We start from the raw sequence: 22,994 nt of genomic DNA on the forward strand, positions 1-22,994 counted from the left end.
CACATCTCGAAAGGGACCTGATTACAGAACATTCAGGTACTTTGGCTGGAGTACTACCTGAAGAGGTGTGAGATAAGGTCGCCTCTCAGCTAGTCACCCTAGAGTCCATCTCCAACTCCTCCATATGGTTGATAGTGCACACAACCAAGGGAGCAGCCAGAGCTGCTGCTTCAGGAGTTGTCATGAGACATCACACCTGGATGCGACTATGTGACTTTGCGGATCCCTTCAAGTCCTCCTTCATCAATGCTCCTGTTGATGAATCCTCCTTGTTTGGCCCAAAAGTTAAGGACACATTAGCCAGGTGTGAGAGAAGCAAAGACCCTATCTGCCATGGGCATACGTTTTTCAACCCCTCAATGATCCTACTCCAGGAATGAAAGGGGTGGAAAAATGTGCTTCAAGAAATCCCAAGGACCTTTCCACAATATGCATGGCAAGCAATCCCCCTGGGGCTGAGGGAGGAACTCATCTGGGAGCTGCCCCTTTCGAGGCAGAGGGGGTCCGTGAAACCAAGGCTCCTGAGATTCCTTCTGTAGTCAGCCCTATCAGTACTCCTGAGAAGAGGCCTGATTGCCTTCCTGTGGAAGCAGTTGGGGGACGTTTTTCTCTGCACTGCTTGGTCTGGCAATTGATAACATCAGACTCCTGGGTGCAGAAAATAATGACCAGAGGTTACCTTATCCCCTGCAACCTTTACCCCAAGCCTGTAAGGCGAATCCCCGACTTCCCACCCAGTCAGAGAGATAGAGCAGCACTAGAAGTTCAAAAGTCACTAAGAAAGAGTCATCCATTTAGTCCCACCAGACCAAATAAGATCCGGATTTTACTCAAGGTTCTTTTTAGTGCCAGAAAAGACAGGGGACTGGAGACCAATTTTGGATCTCGGTATACTGAACGAGTTTGTCAAACAAGCAAAATTCTGGATGGTCACGGTTCAGACCATTCTTCTATTTCTGAAAAAGGACGACTGGACATTGCTCTATAGATCTACAGGATGCATATTACCACATAAAAATGGACAAATAATCAAGGAGATACCTCCGCTTCCAGCTGGGAGCCAATCATTACCAATTCCGAGTACTGCCCTTTGGTCTCTCCACAGCCCCCCAGAGTGTTCACCAAATGCATGGCAGTAGTAGTAGTTCACCTGAGACTACAAGGATTCCGTGTGTTTCCGTACCTGGATGATTGGCTCCTTACCGCCCCAGCAAGGAGTCTACTGCTTCAAGCCATCTCATACACTTGGAATCTGGCAGAAAACCTAGGAATCTCCATAAACTTAAGCAAGTCAAAGCTGGTTCCGTCTCAGAACTTAAGGTCCATCGGGGCAAAGTTCGATGCAACTTCCTGCAGAGCTGCTCTACATCTTCACAAACTTCAAAAACTAAGATCTCAGCTTCAGATAATACTTTCTCAAAATATTGTCCCTGCTCGACAGGCCCTGCAACTGTTAGGCTCTATGGCAGCTACAATCTCATTGGTCCCACTAGCATGGTTTCATATGAGACTACTCCAGTGGCTGCTATCATCTCAATTGTCTCTGCTGGCACAACCAGTGTCTTACCCGATCTGCATTACAAACCGTTCCAAACAGGATCTAAGTTGGTGGATGAAGCCAGAAGAGGATTTGTGGTGTTGACCATTTTTCCCTGCCCAACCTAAGGCCACAGTGACCACGGATGCTTCCCTGATGGGATAGGGGGGCATTTTCAAGGAAAGATCGTCCAAGGCACTTGATCCCCTTTAGAGGCCAATCTGCATATCAATGTCCTAGAACTGAGGGTGGTGCTCTTAGCATTTCAAGCCTTTCAAACAACCCTTCCATCGAGGACAATTGCTATCCATTCAGACACTACGTCAGTAGTTTGGTACATCAACATGCAAGGGAGAACCAGATCCTACCTCTTATGTCAGGAAGCCCTGAAAGTGTGGCAGTGGGCGATAGCTTCCAACCGCTTTCTACTAGCAATGCACATTCCCGGGAATTCCAGTCTGATTGCAGACAAACTAAGCAGGAACATTCTGATGCCTCATGAGTGGTCTCTCAACCCAGTAGTAAGGACTCAGATTTTTCATCGTTGTGGCCGGCCTTTCTGCGACCTCTTTGCCTCCCCCTTAAACCACAAATGCAACAGCTTCTTTGCCCTGATCCCCCCAGGGGGAAGTCACTGAGAGATGCTCTGACTCACAATTGGCCCATGGGTCTTCTGTACGCCTTTCCTCCTATTCCCCTCATCCTGCAGTTCTTGAATAAAGCACAACAGCTGAGAAGCAAGGTTATCCTCATTGTCCCCTATTGGCCCCGTCAAGTTTGGTTCCCCTTCCTATGGCCTCACCTCGTTCATCTCCTGTGGATCCTGGACCCAATCCTGGGCCTCTTATCTCACCCACAGGGGCTGGTCCAACCCAGCCTTAAGCTGATGGCTTGGTTTCTCCACTTCCACTGATTGCCAGGCAAATAAACCTATCTTCCCCAGTCCGAAAATCCTTCTGGCTTCCTATAAACCCTCCACCAGAAAACTCTGCCACAGCAAAAGGGCCAGGCTTGTTGTTTGGGCTAAACAACAAGGACTAGACCCCTTCTCAGTGTCAGTCTATAGGGTTTTGGAATACCTGTTAACCCTTCTCCATGCAGAAGCCCTAGCCTCAACTATTACAGTACACCTAGCAGCTATTGCCAATTTTCATAATGGTTCTAACGACTCTTCCCTTATGTCCCACCATCTTTGCAAGACTTTTATGAAAGGAGTTTTACACCTCAGACCACCTGTTAAAACCCCAACTGAACTATGGAATTTGACCTTGGTCCTACAAACTTTAACCCGTTCACCCTTCGAATCTTCTGCCTCATGCGACATAAAGTTCTTATCCTGGAAAACCCTATTCTTGGTAGCCACCACTTCAGCTTGGAGCGTATCAGAATTGCAGGCTTTGAGTGTTAACCATCCTTATTTGATTTTTCACATGGAAAGAGTATCACTTCGAACTAACCCTTCCTTTTTACCCAAGGTTATCTCAAATTCGACCCTAAACCAGTCCATTGATTTACCAATCTGTTTTCCAAATTTCTCTAACAAAGGTGAATACCAGTTGCACATGCTGGATTTTTTTTTTTATTTAGACAGAATTAAATCTTTCAGAAAGTCCATCCAGCTCTTCATAGCTTTTTCAGGACCAGATTGGGCAAAGCTGTATCAAAAGTTACCTTGTCAAAATAGTTAAGAAATTGCATTACCTTTTTCTAGCAATTAAACAAATTAACCTTGCCTGCTGCAGTTAAGTCTCATTCCAAGGTCAGTCTCCACTTCGGTGGCCTTTCATTCCAGAGCTTCTATGGATGACATCTGCGCTGTGGCCACTTGGACAACCTCCTTATACCTTTATCACGCATTACAAATTGGATATGGCCTCCAGGGGAAGAGCATCGTTTGGCTCAATGGTGCTCAGGAATATCCTTCCATAGGGCCACCCAGGTCACGAGTAACTGGGGATTCAGTCCTATCAGTAAGGAATGAATGAAGATTTACAACATCAGATAAAGAAGTTATGTCTTACCATAACGTTCTATCTGTTTTGTAGATCTTCATTCATTCCTTATGTCCTACCCTCCTTCCCCCTGTCTAAAGACTCCTGGGGATCTTTTGGCCCTACTGGCCTGATAAGGTATCTGCTCAGATAGGGCTTGTTTATCTCTATTGTTACTATTGTCTCTATCCTGGGAGGGCAAACTCGATCTGAAGAAAGGAGAATAGGGGCACTATGTGTAGGACTTAGCTCAAGAGTTTTTGGCTGGCACGAGCTTGTATATTGGCCGAGTCGGTTCCACGGTCGGAACCAAAGTCCTATCAGTAAGGAATGAATGAAGATGAATGGAGATCTATAACACATGGAATGTTATGGTAAGACATAACTTCTTTTTTCAAAATGTTGACTTGTAATAACTTTTCACATAATCATTTGAGGCTACATGAAATGCATTATATAAATGACATTGTTATAAAATAGTGTTAAGTTTTTATTTATTAAAAAGTATACATTGAGAATGATTGTACTGGTTGGAAAGATATTTTGAGAATAAACTTTAATTTCATCTTCACTTTACCTTTCCAGAAGATGAGCAACAACACTTTGTATACGTCTTCACCACTTCATTCAACCACAGAGTTTACTGATGTTGAAGGTAGCAGTTCTTTGGGCTCTGTAGAAGAAACTACAGAGAGAGATCTCTCTCTGTCTTTCCAGGAACTTGGGATTTCAAGGCCTGCATTAGAGCTCAGAGAACAGAAGGTACATTCATGCTTATATTCAGAAGTGCTAATTATAGTACATTTTTATTTTATTAATGTTTATTGTAATTTTATTAATCTGGTCTAGCTTGCTGGAACACTTGTATACTGTTTTCATGAGAGAGCAGTAATATGTACAAAAGGTAAATGCAAAATAAGGTATTCTTCTAGCTATAACTTAAATATTAACAGTAGGTGGTTTGGCATCTGGTTGAACTCAAAGTAATAACTGAAAATCTTGTATAAAAATTCATATGGCACATATACAGCAATGAGAAGAAATGGAAAAAAGTACTGGGTGAGTTTCATGTAGCGTAGTAAGAGCAGAACTGAGCTGTAGTAGAGAAATTAAGTCTGTATGTTATGGACTTTGTATTGTCGGTTGTTACGATGATGTTTCCTGTAGTTATGTTTATATAGTGGCATTATACTGGAGGGAGGAACAACTTCTAGAGAGGAGCTGGTGGTGGTAGATGGAAATGTGTCTGGGGAAGAGGAAGCAAGCCAAGTAAATTGAGACTTGTAGGGGAGGGTCGTAAGGTGAAGAGGAAGAAAAGGAGACCTAGAGAATGAACTGACTAACTTAAGTTCAGAAGGCTTTGGAAGGCAGTGAAGAAGAATCAAGTGCTAGGCAGTGGTGGTACTGATGTTTACCAGAAGCAAAACAGTGCCGAGAAGCATGATTTTCAAAGAGCAATGGGTGATGTCTGGAAAAAAAATGTGCCCATCTGTAGTGCCTGCTGTTTAGAATTTATTGCTGACTTTGTTAGTTTCTTGACAATGATCAGTTATCCTGGTTATGGCTTGCACACTGAGACTTTTAATGTGAAATCAAAAGTATAAGAGAGGCAGTATTCAAAGCAGCTTAACTCATGATTAATTTTGATCATGGTATAATTATAGGTTTTACTTTAAAGGGACTTTTGAAGTGGGTCTAGTTATATGATCATCTTTCTAACGTGTATTATATCCATTATTAGAAATAAAATCTCTTGCTTGTGTGTTCATAAACAATAACTGACATACCTGGACATAAGTAAAAAGGTATCCTTGCTGCCATTGCTTCCATTTCTCTACTTTCATTCGGTGCTGTATTGATATCTTCCTGAAAGGCCTCACAAAAAATATTGATGTGATGTTGTCAATCTCACCTTTATTCTCACTGATGGGGGTCGGATCCGTCTTGGCCATTTTCCAACCTCAACATCTTCAGCAAAGCTCGTGGGCCTCCTTTACCGATAATGCAACCCCAAGCTTCCCCAGATCTCATTTGCCATGTAGTGAAGAAGTCATATAGCAACTCTGGGCTAAGTGTTTTCATGTGTATATTCTTAATACTGTAGTTTTTTTCTGATTTTCCCATAGTTTTAAAATCCCCTTTTCTTAATATTATACATCTTTACCCTAAATGAGTGTTTTGAGAGTCTGTCTCCTTTAATCTTAGTTGTTAGAATCCTTTTAAGTTAGAGGACATCTAACTAATGTCCATTTAAATTAGAGGGTGTTCTTTTCCCTTTTCCAATCTTTTCTGTCACTTAAAAAAAACAATCTCTCACTCGTTCCTTTAATTTTTCAGTCTGTTTGAGTTAGAGGACTGTTCTGAGTGTTTTTGTGTGCATGTGTCCTGTTCCTCCTCCTCTTCAGTTATTTTTTGAGTTTTCAGGTATGACTCAGAAGCAAGAAGGGAAACCTCTGGGCTTCAAAAACCGCAAGAAATGCAGAAAAAGATGCACATTAGCGATTCACGCACCCTATATGTGTAATGCTTAGGGCCAATTCATTTACAATAATCGTGCTCCATCTGCCACGGATTTAACCGGAGGGAATTGATGGAGTGCAGGAATAAACATATTCTAAAAGGTCTGATTAAGACCCCTTTTTCTGAGGATATATCACCAAAATCGTCATCCTCAGCAAAATCTAACAAATTGGTTAAGCCACAAAAACGAGTTTCTTCAGAGCCCAGATACTCTTCGGAGCCAAACCAGAAAGCTCCCAAGCTGTCGGCTCCAGAGAAAATATCAGAGCAGACAACTCAAGTTGGATCCAAGGCTTCTTCGGAGTAAACAAGGGCCCCCGGCTCCGAAGTCGATCTTACCCTCTGAGTTTAGATATAAGAGCCGATCACTTTCCCTCGAACCAGTCCACTGTCTGTTCCCTTCACCTTTGCTAGCAAGATCAAGGTCACCTACCCTCTCTACCCAGTCTACCAGGAGTCTGTCCAATGAAGATGTGGATAGGGTGATGGAGAGACTGTTAATGACACCAGCCTTAGCCAAATTATTGTTGGATACAAGCCCAAAGGATTCGGATCAGACACAGTCTTCCCCCTCAGTGCTTGCTCCTCCTCTGATCCATCCTCCTGCTTCAGAACTGGAAGATTCCGACATCCATCTTGTGTCTGTATCGGGTCCAGGACCCATAGCTTCCTTGGCTCTGATATCTGCCCCGAGTGTTTCTGCCCAATCGGAGCAGGAGACCTCTGGGAGTTGACACTCTCCAGTCAGGTCTGCAGAGGCAGATCGGATCGCACCTGATCCAATCCTGCCTCTGGGGGTCTCGGTGCAGGGGAGTTTGGCTCCTTCCTCGGCTTCATAGCTTCTGTCTTCTGCTTAGGAGGTTCCATTGGCTCTGATAGCTTGTTTGTTGGATCTGGGGAGTTCTTTGGAGCAGGGGAGGACTGCCTTTGAAGTTATGAGATGGGCTCTGATTACTTCTCAGTCTGAGACACATTTTGCCTCGGACCTTCCTCTCAGTTCTGTACAGCTGTCTTTGTCTTCTCACCTATCCTCTCCACAGATCCACAGAGACTTTAGGTCTCAGGGTGTCCAGTAAGAAACTCCCCCCTCTTCTGAAACCTACCCAGAATATCCCACTGAGGAAGAGGACGTGCAAAAGGAAGCATCTCAACTCCCCAGAGAGGTCCATCACATCTGATACCAACCTTGATGAAGCAGAGGGGTCCCCATGGTCACCTCCTGAAGATGTCTCTTTTGGAGACCTCCTGGAAATCTTGGAGAGGTGACTGGCAGTCCACCTCCAGTTTGGCCGAGGAGTCTGTTTACCTGAAGGCCTTTGGGTCTCTCCCTTCAACCTCTTGGGTGACCCCTCCTTCTGATGAGCTTGTTAAGGTAGTCTCTCAGAAGGCTTGGGAGACCCCAGATACCATAGAGCCTACTCCTAGGAAGCCAAATAAATATATTACAGCCCCTAAGGACAAGAACTTTTTGACAAAATGTGTAGCAGTTGATGCCATGGTCACAGTGATGGCCACAAAAAAGAGTTTTCCAAGACCAGTTCCTCTATCCATCCTTGAATAAGGTGTCCAGGACCATGGATAGGTATGGGAAGTGCATCTTTTCATGAGCGACCTTTGCCTTACAGTCATTGAATTATCTTACTCACTTCACTAGATTGCAGAGGGACATATTAAAGGAACTATCAGACTCCCTTCAAGGAGCTAAAGCTGATATGGCAGCAGATAAAGTCAGTGCTCATCTCACCACCCTAAATTCGGTTAACTCATCCACGAGGCTCATATCTTGTGTAGCAGATGGAATGAGTAGGGCAGCGAGTTCAGACATCTCTCTCAGGAGGCAGGCCTGGATGCATCTTTGAGATTTCACTGAGCCCTTCAAGCCTTCCTTCGTTAACACCCCTTTTGACTGCGCTTCTCTTTTTGGACCTAAAGTAAAGGAAACTCTCACCAGGTGTGAACAAGAAGGTAAGACCTTATCTGCCATTGGGCTATGTTTTTCCACACCTACTAGACCCTTTCCCAAAGGTCAGAGAGGTGGTGGGAAGATATGGTTTAAAAAATCTCAGAGGTCTTTCCAAGACACACATGGTGAAAGTTCCCCTAGAGACAGAGAGAGGAGGCAGGGGAAACCTGCAAAATCAGGGCTCCAGAGAATCATTTGTTGGTAGACCCTTCCAGCGCTCCTGTAGGAGTGCCCGACTGTTCGCCTCTGGAAGCTGTCGGGGTCGATTGTCTGTGCATCACAAAGCTTGGCTAAAGATAACAAAAGACAAATGGGTGTGAAGCACATAATATCCAGAGGATATATCATTCCCTTCTGCTTCCCCGCTTCTGTAAGCAAGTCAATTCCAGACGTTGCACCCAGTCAAACGGAACAAGCAACATTAGAAATCCAAAAGTTGCTAAGAAAAAGAGTCATCCAAGAAGTTCCCGCAGGCCAGAGACAATCTGGAACTTGACTTTTTTTAGTTCCAAAGAAAACAGGGGACTGGAGACCGATTTTTGGACCTAAGCAAGCTAAACAAGACTGTAAAAAAGTTCCAGATAGTGACACTGCAGTAGATACTTCCATTCCTGGAAAAAGACAATTAGATATGCTCAGTAGACCCTTCAGGATGTGTATTACCACATTTGAATAGAAAGATGATCCATGAGGTTCTTGTACTTCCAGCTAGGAGCTAGTCACTTCCAGTTTCGAGCTCTGTCCTTTGGTCTCGCTACAGCCCCAGAGTGTTCACCAAGTACATGACAGTAGTGGATGTCCTTTGGTCTCACTACAGCCCCCAGAGCATTCACCAAGTACATGGCAGTAGTGGCGGCTATCCTGAGATGGAGAATTCTGCTTGTTTCCGTGTCTGGACAACTGGCTCATAACTGCCCCAACCAGGCATCTTCTGCTACAAGCCAGGGACTACACCCTTCAACTATGTTCCCTTCAGGATGTGTATTACCACATTTGGTCTCCACCATTATGTACGATTGTTGATCAGGAAGATGCAAGCCTCTGCAAAACTGGTTCTTCAAGTTCTGGGAAAAATGGCTGCATCAGTCGTACTCATTCCCCTAGCTCATCGTCATATAAGAATACTTCAGTGGTTACTTTCCGCTCAATGGCCAGTCTTGGAACTTCCAGTGTCACACACAATCAGGATAACCAACTCCTGCAGAAAAGGACCTCCAGTGGTGGATTCACTCTCCATTAGTATCTCAAGGCCATCACTTCATTCCCCCTAAACCCCAGGCCATGGTGACCATGGATGCTTCCCAGATAGGGTTGGGGGACATTATCTAGGGAAGACAGTCCAAGGCATCTGGCAGGAACACAAGGCTTATTTGCACATAGACATCCCAGAGATGAGTGCGGTGCTTTTAGCATTACAAGTATTTCAAGACACACTCCCTCTAGGAACAATAGCAATCCAGTCGGACAACATGTCTGTAGTCTGGTATGCAAACAAACAGGGAGGAACCAGATCTTACCCACTTTGTTGAAACGCTTTGAGGGTCTGGCATTGGGCACAGGCTTCCAGTCGCTTTCTGATAGCAATGCACATCCTGGGGAAATCCAGCATGATTGCAGACAAATTGAGTAGGGCCATTCTGTGGACACACGTATAGTCCCATCAGTCAGAAAGTTACAGAAGAGATCTTCCAAATATACGGCCAGCCTTGCTGCGATCTCTCTACATCACTCCCCAAATGCAGGGACTACTTTCCCTGATCCCTTCCACTGGGGAGTCACCAAGGAATGCACTTGTTCACGATTGGCCTCCGGGATTTCTTTATGCCTTTCCTCCTATCCCTCTAATTCCCAAGTGTTTGCAGAAAGCAAGTTTGTTGGAGACAACAATCTTGATTGCCCCCTATTGGCCTCATCAAATCTGGTTCCCTTTTCTTCAGCCTCATCTTTGGGATGAACCATGGATTCTGGACCCTGCTCCAGACCTTCTGACTCACCCGTCAAGGTTAGTTCATCCCAACTTGGACAATCTCAAACGAACAGCTTGGCTGCTCCAGTTCCCCTGATCACCAGGTTTCCTGTCCTTTCCTCTTCTGTCAAACATATCTTGTTATCTTCCAATAAAACGTCCACACAAAAACTGTACAGGAGTAAATGGCAGGGATTTGTTACATGGACCAATAATAATCAGATAGACCCCTTTTCTGCACCCATACATTCTATACTAGAATTTTTGGCAAAACTTTTCAATGAAGGAACTGCTGCAGCTACTATTAGAGTCCAGTTGGCAGCAATTTCCATCTAGGAGAAAATGGTTCTGGAATCATGACACACAGACTTTTTGATAGAAACTGCTGTGATAAGACCACAATATAAAAATGCAGCAGCTCCTGAGGATCTCAACTTCATTTTGTCTAACATCATCTGTCCCCCTTTTGAACAATCTGTGACATGTGACTTGAAAAAACTCTTCTGGAAAACACTCTTTTTAGTGGCTATTAGTTCAGCCACAAGAGTTTCTGAATTACAGGCTTTGTTGGCCAAGCCCCCATACTTAACTTTTCATAAGGACAGAGTTTCTTTACACACTAACTTCTCTTTTCTACCGAAGGTTGTGTCGGAAAGTAACCTCAGTCTATCTATAGCGCTGCCAGTTTTCTTCCCTAACATCCAAAATAAAGGAGAATATTCTCTGCATCTCCTAGATGTTCACAGACAGTTACATTTCTACTTACATAGAACTTCTGAAATTAGGAAATCAGATCAGCTCTTTGTCTGTTATTCTGATATTAAAAAAGGTCAACCAGTCACAGAAGTTACTTTATCTAAATGGTTTAGATTATGCATATCTTACATTTATAAGTCAAAAAACAGAACACTTCCAAATACTGATAAAGCTCATTCCATAAGGTCTGTAGCCATGTCTGCACCTTTTCAAGATAGATAACCATTGGTTAACATCTGTACTGCAGTAGCTTGGGCAAAACCTCATGCCTTTATTACTCATTACAAAGTGGATTTGGCCTCTAGGGGTAGAGCCTCTTTCAGTTCTGTGATTCTGAGGAATATTCTTCCATGAGCCACCCAAGAGTCAGGTTGCTTGGGATAAGGTTCTATCAGTGAGAATAAAGGCAAGATTGACAACATCACATAAAGAAGTTATGTACTTACCATAATATTCCATGTGTGTTGTCCATCTCGCCCTTTATTCTCACAACCCTCCCTTCATACCCCCTGCCTATACTTCTGGGAGACCATGTAGCACAAATTGGTACCACAGGCCATATAGCCTCAGAATTCATTGTCTTGTGTAAAATGAGATAAAAATACCACGACAGCTAAAATCCATAAACGTTAATGACAGTACTAATAAGTGCTTTCAGGTTTACAAAACCCTTCTTCAGATCAACTCATAAATGAACAAACATATATTTCAAGCATTAAACATCCAATAAAATTAATCTTGAAAAGTGACAAAATATTTGGCCAGTCAGAATAAAAATACTAATTACATGTAAATATAGACTAATCATATTCTAAAATGATCTAATTCTATAACCCAATAGCTATAGATGTCATTTTGGCCAATAAAAATGACTTAATGATAGCATAATAACCAATAGCAGCTTTTGTAAACCTGCCTATTAATAGCCATCATAGCATTGTACATCCAATTATATAAACATGCTGGTACTAATCAACATTACATATCTTCTGTTTACATAATAACTCTCGGCCAACAGTACTAAGATAAAAATAATATGTTGAATGTTAAATGTAAATTTCAAAATTTGCCAATGTCAAAGGTAGTCATCTTCCACAGGGCATCCTCCTCCTTTAAAAGAAATAAAGAACAATCATCATAAGCCAAAAACATGGAACATCAAACAAACCGTAGATACAAAACAATATGACTAAAACATAACCAATCAAAGGCATCTATTTAAAGTATCCTCCAATCAAAAGAGAACCAACAATATCAACCTATAAAATGCCCCCAAAGTTCTACAGATCAGGGGATGCTGTTACGCCAGTCAACCAGTCATCGTAAAACAGTAAAAAACTATGACAGCTGGCTTCAGTGCAACAATAGTACCTAAGACATCTAGGAAACAAACGTTGTGCCTAGAACATCTGAAAAGCAAATACTAATATAAAACAAAAATTAATCATTAGCATAAAAGCAGCAATTTCAGCTATTACAAAAACTTCAACCAAATATGGCTGAGATATAACCAATCAGATGTAACTATACATTGACCAATCGAATCAGAGAACTGACTTTAATATTCAGTAAAATAAATCCATTCCTCATCCAGTCAGTAAAAGCCTTTAAATGTATTATTTTATTTATTTAATTTTATTTTACATATGTTTACCAGGAAAATCCAACTGGGCACATGTTCTTTTCAGCAAAGACCCTGGTAGAAAAGCTCCAGTTACAACAGTAAAATACAAAATAAGGAACAAAACTGTATACAAATATGGCACAACAAATGTATAATACAAGTTGAGAAATGCTTAATGCTTAGTAGGAATATTCTAAAGTATTACATAGAGGTACCCTGTACAAATAATCAAGGCTAAGCACCAATAATGTATGTAATAATATCAATCTAATGTTATAGAAACAACAGGTCATTAGTGGCATTTTATACATGTTTGGAATAAGACTCCCAGAAGAAGGCTCTATATTATAGTAGCAGCAAATATCACCTAGTTTTGTTATATGCTACATGGAGGCATTAAAGCGAGATTCATATTTACAAAATGTTAAAGATAATTAAACAAGCAAGAGTTAGTGTTATACTTTCTTCCTATTGCAAATGTCAATGATAGATTGTGTAGAGTGGTAGGTGTGAGGTAGAAAAGGAATTGGAAGGATGTTTGTGGAGAATGAATAGTTAGTTATCAGCTGGGAGTAGTGCAAGGCCAGATCCATTTGCTAAGGAGATAGTTTTTAAGGCCGGTTTAAATATTGTTAGGGATGATAGGGGAGGTAAGATTAGTTGGAAAGACATTCAAGAGTTTACCTATGTAGTTTGAAAAGAGGGAATCTCCTGCTTGATTTTTGGATATATATGTTTATGTGGCTTCTGTTGGTGGATCTGAGTGGTCTAGCAGTAGCATAGGGTTTAAGAAGAGTTTGTAGGGCAGGTATTTTTCAGGCTCTGAGAGGATTTTGTGGGCCATTGAGAGTTGTGTGTAGTAAAGGAGTTGGGGACGTTCTAACCAGATGAGCTGCTTGAGTGCTAGGCAATGATGAGATCTAGCTGGTGAATTTGTAGCAAATCTTGTTATTTTATTGTAGCAGGTTTCAAGTTTTGTAATTCAGATTTCTTACGGTTAGTGAGAATGGGAGCTGCATATAGTAATGGAGAGTAGGTGGGTTTGGGGAATGACTATTTTGGTATTTTTTGTGAAGTAGTGTTTGTTCCTTTGTAGGGTACCAAGTTTTTTGTGTACTTTAACTGTCTGAGAAACATGAATATCAAATTTAATTTTATGGTCAATTTCTATTTCCAGTAGTTTAGTGTGCTATGAGGGAGTTATGCATGTATTGTTACAGGAGGTAATGTAGAAAGTGTTGGGGAGGGAGCAGTTTTGTTAGGAGAGAATACTACTGCTTTGTTTTTTTTAGGGTTTAAGATTAAATTAGCATTCGTTAGCCAGGACTCAACTTCTTGAAAGGCTTTCTAAGTTAAGTGTCTGAAGTTCTAATAGGGAGGGTGCAGAACAAATCACAGCTGAGTCATCTGCATATTGGATGAGTGATGCATGAATGGTTGCAAGATGGAGATTATTAGTAAATATAGATAATAGGAGTGGGGCTAATATAGAACATTGGAGCACTCCAAGTTCAACTGGTAATAAGGGTGATAGGGTCTGTGGCCCCGAGACTGCCTGTTGACGTCCTGTGAGATAATCTTTGAACAATGCAAGGGTAGATTTACAGAAATGTACATCTGAGAGGATGTTAAGAAGGTGAGTATGGGAGACTATATCAGATAATTTTGACAGGTCCAAGAAGATAGAAGAGGCATAATGATTATTGCTCCTGTGAAGATTGATGATGGTAGAAAATGACAATTGTGCAATTGTTGTGCTATGGAATGGCCTAAAACCGTGTTTGGTATTGGTTAGAAATTTATTAAGTAGGTAGTCTGTGACCTGCGTATGAATTACTCATCTGATGTTGTTAATCTTCTTCCCATTCATTACTGATGGGTTCGGTTCTGAGCCCTCGGAACTGAGGTGGCCTAATATCAAGCTCACCTACACCAAAAACTCTCAAGCTAAGCTGCTACCCACAATGCCCTTCTCCCAGTTACCGCAGATCTCGTTTGCCGCGCAGTGACCCCACCTGCCGGCAAGTTAGTCCAGCTTGTCGTGCAGCATGCATGGAAGAATCCTGATTCTCTTGAGGCCATTCCCCGGAGACCAGACAAGATTCTTTCCCCCACCAGAGGAACATCCCCACTGGTCCAGAGGCTTGCCAGTAGATGCTATGGTGGTGGTGGCGTCCATGAAAAAGGACCTTGCGGAGGAAAGTCCTACTTTTCACCCGCCCAACAGAGAGTCCCGGGCTGTGGACTGACTAGGGAAGTGAGTTTTTGCTTCAGCGACCTTTACAGTTAGGTCCCTGAATTACTTGGCACATTTTACGAGGCTCCAAAGGGATCTGATCTCCGAACTTTCTGGAGCCCTCGTGGGTCAAGTTTCTGACGGGGCACATGACAAGGTTGCTTCTCAACTTGCCACCCTTGAGTCTATCTCCAACTCGTCCATGAGGTTGCTCTCCCATGCAACCGAAGGGGCGACCAGAGCTTTGGCTGCAGGCATAGTCATGAGACATCATGCCTGGATGTGCATCTGTGACCTCGCAGACTCCTTCAAGTCCTCCTTTTTGAATGCTCCTATTGAACTGTCCACCTTGTTTAGTTCTAAAGTGAGACACACTGGCCAGGTGCGAACAGGACGAAAAGACCTTGTCTGCCATTGGCCTACATTTTTCTAAGCCTCAACTTTCTTTTTCCGGGAACCAGAGGAGTGGGAAAATGTGGCAGAAAAAAATCTCAAGGTCCTTTTCGCAACGCACATGGTGAGGATTCCCCCAGAGACAGAGGGGGTTCCAATGGTGGAAGACTCCCCTTTAGGGGTAGAGGGGGACCCTGAAATCAAGACCCCAGGGATTCTTTCTCCGGGCGATCTTATCAACGCTCCTGAAGCATTGTCCGATTGCTTTTCTCTGGAAGCAGTCAGGGCTCATTTTTCTCTGAACCAAACTGCCTGGCACTCTATTACAAACGATCGGTCGGTGCAGAGAATAATCTACAGAGGCTATTGGATCTCTCTAATATCTCACCCAAAACCTACAAAGTACCTTCCCGATGTTCCACCTAGTCAAAGGGAAGAAGCAGCTTCAGAGATAAGAAAGCGGTGGCAAAAGAGAGTCATCCAGCCAGTCCCCCCAGACCAATGCGGATCCGATTTTTACTCAAGATTCTTTTTGGTGCCAAAAAGGACCGGGGACTGGAGACCCATTTTGGATCTCAGCCATCCAAACAAGTCAGTGGTTCAAACCAAATTCCGTATGGTCACTATACAATCCATTCTCCCTTTTCTACGGACGGATGTTTGGATGTGCTCGATAGACCTCTGGGATGCATATTACATCATCAAAATGGACAAATGCTCCAGGAATCTCCTTTGCTTCTGGCTAGGAGCCAATCATTACCAGTTCAGAGCCCTGCCATTCAGTCTCCCGACGGCCCCCAGAGTGTTCAGGAAATGCCTAGAAGTGGTAACAGCTCATCTGAGACTTCGGGGATTCCACGTGTTTCCATATTTAGACGATTGGCTCCTCTCCGCCCCCAGAAGCACCTTCTGACCATAGCCCTCCGCTACACTCTCTCACTAGCGGAGTTTCTAGGCATCACAGTCCATTGGGAAAAATCCCATCTTCAACCTATCCAACAATTGGAATTTATAGGGTCAGTTTTCAATACTCGAACAAGCCTAGTTTCTCTTCCAGCTCACAGGTTTCAGAGGTTAAGATTACAAATGATACTTTGTCAAAGAAAGGTGTCAGCAAGAGTTTTCCAGGCTCTGTGGTCTATGGCTGCAGCCATTCCGATTGTTTCCCTAGCAAGATTATATATGAGACTTGTTACTATGGCTCCTTTTGTCCCAGTGGTTGGCAAATCTTCACCCCCCCCTAAACTCACAGATTCGCATCATCAATTCCTGCAAGCAAGATCTTCTTTGGTGGATGAGGACAGGTGAAAATCTTTGGTGTCTCCCCTTCCAGACCCCTCAACCCAATGCCACGGTGACCACGGATGCTTCCCTGATAGGATGGGGGGAGCCACTTTCAGGGAAAGATAGTCCAAGGCACGTGGTCCAGCTTAGAGGCCAACTTGCATATCAATGTTCTGGAGTTGAGAGCGGTGCTGTTGGTGTTGCAGGCACTACATCCGCTCCTTCTGTCGGGAACAATTGCGATCCAATCAGACAATATGTCAGTAGTCTGGTACATAAACAAACAAGGATGGACCAAATCCTACCCCCTGTGTCAAGAGGCCATGAGAATTTGTCACTGGGCAATAGCTTCCAACCGCTTTCTTATAGAAACACATGTCCTGGGGACCTCCAACGTGACTGCGGACAGGCTGAACAGATGCATCCTCCTTCCACACGAGTGGTCTCTCAATCCGAACGTGACGGCAGAAATTTTCAGCCACTGGGGCCAGCCTTGCTGCAGTCTTTTTGCTTCCCCTTCAAACAACAAATGCAGCAGCTTCTTTGCCCTATTCCCCCCAGAGGGGGAGTCACCAAGAGATGCTTTGACTCACGATTGGCCCACGGGTCTCCTCTATACTTATCCTCCAATTCCCTTGATACCCCTATTTTAAAGAAAGCAATTCGGTTGAAATGCAAAGTGATCCTCATTGCCCTATTCTGGTCTTGACAAGTGTGGTTCTCCTTCCTCGGGCCTAACCTATTACAACCTCCATGGATCCTGGACACTCATCAGGACCTTATCTCTCACCCCCAAGTGTTGACTGCCCCAAATCTGTCCACTCTCAAGCTGACAGCTTGGTTTCTCCACTTCCGTTTATCACCAGGCAGGAAACCCTCTCCTCACCTGTTCGCAATATTACTCTGGCCACCCATAAATCATTCACCAGAAAACTCTACGCAGATAAGTGGAAAAGGTTTGTTTTCTGGTCTAAAGAACAGATGCTAAAACCCCCTCTCGGCTCCTGCATCTGTTATACTTCAATACCTTTCTGAGTTTTTTGACAGTGGAGCATCAGCTTCTACTATTCAGTCCACTTGGCAGTTATCTCCAGTTTTCATAATGGTCTAGAAGGTGTTCCTCTTATTTTCACCTGCATTTGCAAGACCTTTCTCAAAGGAGTTTTCCATAGCAGACCCCCAATCAGGCGTCCTGTAGAGACATGAAATCTCTGTCTGGTATTACAATCTCTCTGTTTACCCCCTTTTGAGCCTGCTGCAAAATGTGACCTTAAATTTCTATCATGGAAATCTCTTTTTTTGGTGGCGGTCACATCAGCTGGACAGATATCGGAATTACAAGCCTTATGCATCAAGAGTCCATATTTAATCTTTCATAAAGACAGATTATCTCTTCGTACTAATCCATCTTTTCTCCCCAAAGTGATTTCTGATTTTTCTGTTAACCAGTCCATTGAGCTCCCATTGTTTTTCCCAAATTATTCCAGTAAAGGAGAATACTGTCTACACTCATTGGATGTACATAGACAATTACTTTTTTACTTGGACAGGACTAAATCTTTCCGCAAGTCAGATCAACTTTTTCATATCCTTCTCTGGACCAAAAATGGGATGTGCCATATCAAAAATCACTTTATCAAAATGGCTCAGAGATTGTATTACTTTTTTATACTCGCAAGCAAATGAACCTAAACCTGTTAATATCAAAGCTCATTCAACAGGAGCCATTGCAACTTCTGTTGCTTTTCACTTCAGAGCTTCTATGGACAACATTTGCACAGCAGCCGTTTGGGCTACACCCCATACTTTCATCAGATATTGCAAATTGGACATGGTCTCCAGGGGAAGAGCGGCCTTCGGCTCAGTGGTTCTCAGGAATGTTCTTCCATAAGGGCCACCCAGGTTTTCAAGTAGCTTGGGATTCTGTCCCATCAGTGATGAATGGGAAGAAGATTAACATCATCAGATAAAGAAGTTATGTCTTACCAGAGCGTTCATCTGTGTTGCTGATCTTCAATTCATCACATCCCACCCTCCATCCCCCGCCAAAGCCTCCTGGTGGATCTTATGGGTCCTTGTGTTGTTTCAGGGTTTCTGCGCAGAGATGGCCTCTGTTTTTACTTCCGTATGTTGCATGCAAACTCTGTCTGAGGTAACTGGGGGAAGGGCATTGTGGGTAGCAGCTTAGCTCAAGAGTGTGTGGTGTACTCAAGCTTGGTATTAGACCAACTCGGTTCCAAGGGCTCAGAACCGAACCCATCAGTGATGAATGGAAGAAGATCAACAACACATATGGAACATTATAGTAAGACATAACTTCTTTTTTTCTGGCATTTTAGAGAGTGGTGTCAGTATTGCAGTTGTTTCAATAGTTGTTAAGATCACTGATAGGCCACCTTTATGTAGGGGAATAATGCACGCAGTTTTCCAGATGGAAGGGACCTGGTGTTCAGCTATTGATCTGTTGATTAGTATTGATATAGGGTATGCTGTGCCATCTGCTGTTAGCTTTAAGTATTCTGTGGGTAGACTGTAGGCAGCTAGTGTAGTCGGCTTTAGATTTTTCAGAAGTTTTTTAATGGTATCAGTTGGTACTGGTTGCATTGAGAAGGTGGATGTGATGTTAGGTATTGAGAAGGAGAGTTTGTTGATGGTGTTTGATTTTTAGCTAGTTCTAGGATGGTTTCTGTAAAATATTTGTTAAATTGAGTGGCTATATTGTCTGAGTTATTGGTGGGGGGAGGGGCACTATTTTACCTGGGTGAAGGATATTTATTGTGGACCAGAGTATTTGTGGTGCTTGGCTTGTATTTCAGTACAGTAGTTAACTTTATCTGTTTTAATTTGTTTCTTTGCTTTATTCCTAAGTTCCCAATAAGTTTGAAATGTGAATTGGGACCTATTTGTTTTCCAGGAAGACCAAGCCTTATGTCTAAGCCTAAGGAGACTTAGTGTTTCTTTTTTTAACCATGGGCTTAGTTAGATTTAACACATATATACCCACTTGGTACCTGTGGATCTAGAATGGAAAGAATTGTAGTGTTGAAGTACTTCACTGCGTCTTGTAGGGGTAGGTGCTTTAAAGGTGTCCATTTACAATGTTTAAGTATCTCTATACGTTTATAGGGGTTCAGTTGCTTTTTATTTCTTATTTGTAGCAGAATGGGTTGTTTAAATTGCATTTTCTTTCTGACCAAATGAGTGGGAAAATGATCACTGAGACTTTCTGGTAGACAACCTGAGAGGGGGTATAGGGCTGGCCTGTTTAACATCCAGTCTAGGGTGGAATGTCTTTCTGAAGTTGTATTAACCCAAGTGGATCCCTGGATGAGTTGAAAGAAACCACGTAGGTTAATATGGTTTTTGGGGGTGTGGTGAATTACAATCTGACCAGTCTATATTAAGATTATCCATTATAAGTGTTTCCTGAAGTAGGTTATTTCAGCACCAGTGTAGTAAGTTTTCCAGCATTGGAATATTATCTCCTGGTGGCATGTAAAGACCTATTTTATATATATATATATATATATATATATATATATATATATATATATATATATATATTATCCAATTAAAAAAGAACCAGCAACGTCATCCTGTAAAATATCTCCAGTCTCACATAAGTCAACAAAAACCTATACGTTAAACAAATCAGCCATCATAATGACTAAATGCTAACAATTAACATCCTTACAATAATCCATAACTATGGACCTTAAAAGCAACCACCATTCAAAAAACAGGAATTAATTTGTAATTGTGATCGTGAACACAGCACTTCCACTTGTTGCTAGGAATTAATCCAACCACCCAAGTACGCCCAAAGAATAACCAATCAAATATATTTACACAAACAAATCAATAAAAGTGATCGTCAACACAGCGCTTCCACTTGTTGCTAGAAGTTAATCCAACCAACCAAGCGTGGCCAAAAAATAATAACTAATCAAATATATTTACACACAAAAATCAGTAAAATATGATGGCTGATTTGTTTAACATATAGGTTTTCGTTGACTTCTGTGAGACTAAAGATATTTTACAGGATGACATTTCTGGTTCTTTTTTGATTGGATAATAAATTTAAAGGATTTTACTGACTGGATGAGGAATTGACTTATTTTATTGAATGATAGTTCTGTGATTTGATTGGTCCATGTATAGTTACATATGCTTGGTTATATCTCAGCCTTATTTGGTTGAATTTTTTGTAATAGCTGAAAGTGCTACTTTTATGCTAATGATTAATTTTTGTTTTTTATTAGTATTTGTTTTTCAAATGTTCTAGGCACGTTTGTTTCCTAGATGTCTTGGGTACTATTGTTGCACTGAAGCCAGCTATCATAGTTTTTTTTTAGTGTTTTACAATGATTGGTTGACTGGCATAATAGCCTCCCCTGATTTGTAGAACTTTGGGAACATTTTATAGGTTGATATTGTTGGTTCTTTTTTGATTGGAGGATACTTTAAATGGATGCCTTCAATTGGTTATGTTTTAGTCATATTGTTTCCTGGTTTTGTGTCTGTGGTTTGTTTGATGTTCCATGTTTTTGGCTTATGATGGTTGTTCTTTATTTCTTTTAAATAAGGAAGAGCCCCATGGAAGATGATTACCTTTTACATTTTATATTGCCAAATTTTGAAGTTTACATTAACATTCTGCAAAATATTTTTATCAACTTAGTACTGTTGGCCGAGACTTATTATGTAAATAGAAGATACAGTGGATATAAAAAGCTTACACACCCCTGTTAAAATCCCAGGTTTTTGTGATATAAAAAAAGAGACCACAATAAATAATTTCAAAACTTTTCCTACCTTTAATGTAACCTACAACCTGCACAATTCAATTGAAAAACAAACAAATCTGTTACGGGAAGAAATATAAAAAATAAAAAATGTAAAATACGCTGGTTGCATAAGTGTGCACACCTTTAAATTAATACTTTGTTGAAGCACCTTTTGATTTAATTACAGCATTCAGTCTTCTTGGGTACACACCTGCCATCAATTAAAGAGACTCTGATTAACCCCAAATAAAGTTCAGCTGTCCTAGTAGGATTTTTTTGACATTTACTCAGTTGCCTGCTACAGCAAAAGCCATAGTTCGCAGATAGCTTACAAGGCGCCAAAGGGTACAAAATAATTTCCACAGCACTGGATGTTCCGTGGAATACAGTGAAGATGGTCATCAAAAAGTGGAGAAAATATGGGACAGCACTGATGTTGCAAGGAACTGGACTTCCCTCCAAAATTGAAAAGACTAGACGAAAACTGGTCATGGAGACTGCCAGGAGACCTACAGCAACACTGAAGGAGCTGCAGGAATTTCTGGCAAGTACTGGTTGTGTACTACATGTGACAGCAGTCTCCTGTATTCTCCATATGTCTGGACTGTGGGGTAGAGTTGCAAGATGGAAGCATTTTCTTACACAGAAAAACATCCAGGCCTGGCTAAAATTTGCAAAACAACACATCAAGTCTCCCAAAAGCATGTGGAAAAATGTGTTATGACCACAATTCCAAAAGGTATGTTTGGTGCAAAAACAACACTTTGCATCACCAAAAGAACACCATCCCCATGGTGAAGCATGTTGGCGGCAGTATCGTGCTTTGGGGTTGCTTTTTTTCAGCTGGAACTGGGGCATTAGTCAAGGTGGAGGGGATTATGAACAGTTCCAAATACCAGTCACTTTTGGCCCAAAACCTTCAGGCATCTGCTAAAAAACTGAAGGTGTTGAGGAATTTCACCTTTCAACATGACAATGACCCCAAGCATACATCCAAATCAACAAAAGAATGGCTTCACCAGAAGAAAATTAAAGATGTTCTTCATCTCACATTGCTGCAGTCCTTACACTTGGGTAGTCCGCTGTCCTCGGTCGGCCCGAATATCAAAGTATAAGGCTGACGTCGGTCAAGGCGCATTTGACTGACATCAGGACGTCAGGGTACAAATGCGCATGACCAACGTCATATCCTCAGTCTTTTTTGCCGCATGGTCCGATGCAGAAGCAGCATTGCAAGTGCCGGTTGGCGTTCTGAGATTTTTCGATTTCGAAGTTTCAGACCGAGTTCAAAGTTGGCTAAGTACCCCGTTGGGGAATATTTTAGTTTTTTCTTGCCTCAGTGATTTACCGGATGTCAGAAAAAGTCAATAATTGCATTTCTTGTGGGAAACAGATACCGCATAGAGATTATCATACTTTGTGTATTCCTTGTTTAGGGCCTGAGCACGACGTTGTTGGGTGTCGCTCTTGTGCTAGATTCAATAAACGCACTATAAAGAGAAGGTTGGATTGTGCCAGGTTAGTCTTTGGGAAGCAGTGCAATTATAAAATGCCGTCGGATGCTCCGACGCCCGCTTCTTCGAAGAAGCGCAAGGACAAAGCAGTTAAGCCTAGGCTAGAAGAACCGTCTGTACCGGACGCCGGTTCTTTAGAGGTGTCGGTGGAGCCGGTGGCTCCACCGGAGGTTTCTTTGGGTTCCCAGGGAGAGACTTTGTTATTGCAAGATGTGGCCTCTCAGGAGGCAGGTCAGGCTGAAGGGGCTTCTCAGGTTACTATACTCCCCTCCCTTCCTAGGGTGGCTAGGCCCTCTCCTTCTGTTTCCAAGGCTTCTCCCAGAGGCAGGCCAGGTTCAGCTTCAGTTGGTGTCACCCCTAGTTCTTCTGGAACTGTGCCCAAGAAGCATATGCTTAAAATGGCAGAAGATTTGATTTCTT

The 22,994-nt window shown here is 42.3% G+C and overlaps 1 protein-coding gene across 2 annotated transcripts in view; it reads left to right on the forward strand.

Moving 5' to 3' along the window:
* LOC122813545 (tudor domain-containing protein 5-like) overlaps window positions 1-22,994 on the forward strand; it is a 981,502-nt gene that overhangs the window by 723,126 nt on the left and 235,382 nt on the right. For both annotated transcript variants that reach the window (XM_044085920.1, XM_044085921.1), the window contains one exon: window positions 4,114-4,290. In XM_044085920.1, the coding sequence (XP_043941855.1) occupies window positions 4,114-4,290 (177 nt within the window). The remainder of the gene's footprint in view (window positions 1-4,113; window positions 4,291-22,994) is intronic.

The sequence above is a fragment of the Protopterus annectens genome, chromosome 10.part0 (genome assembly GCF_019279795.1).
Source record: "Protopterus annectens isolate FY-2018-M chromosome 10.part0, PAN1.0, whole genome shotgun sequence".
NCBI classification, from domain to species: domain Eukaryota; kingdom Metazoa; phylum Chordata; order Ceratodontiformes; family Protopteridae; genus Protopterus; species Protopterus annectens.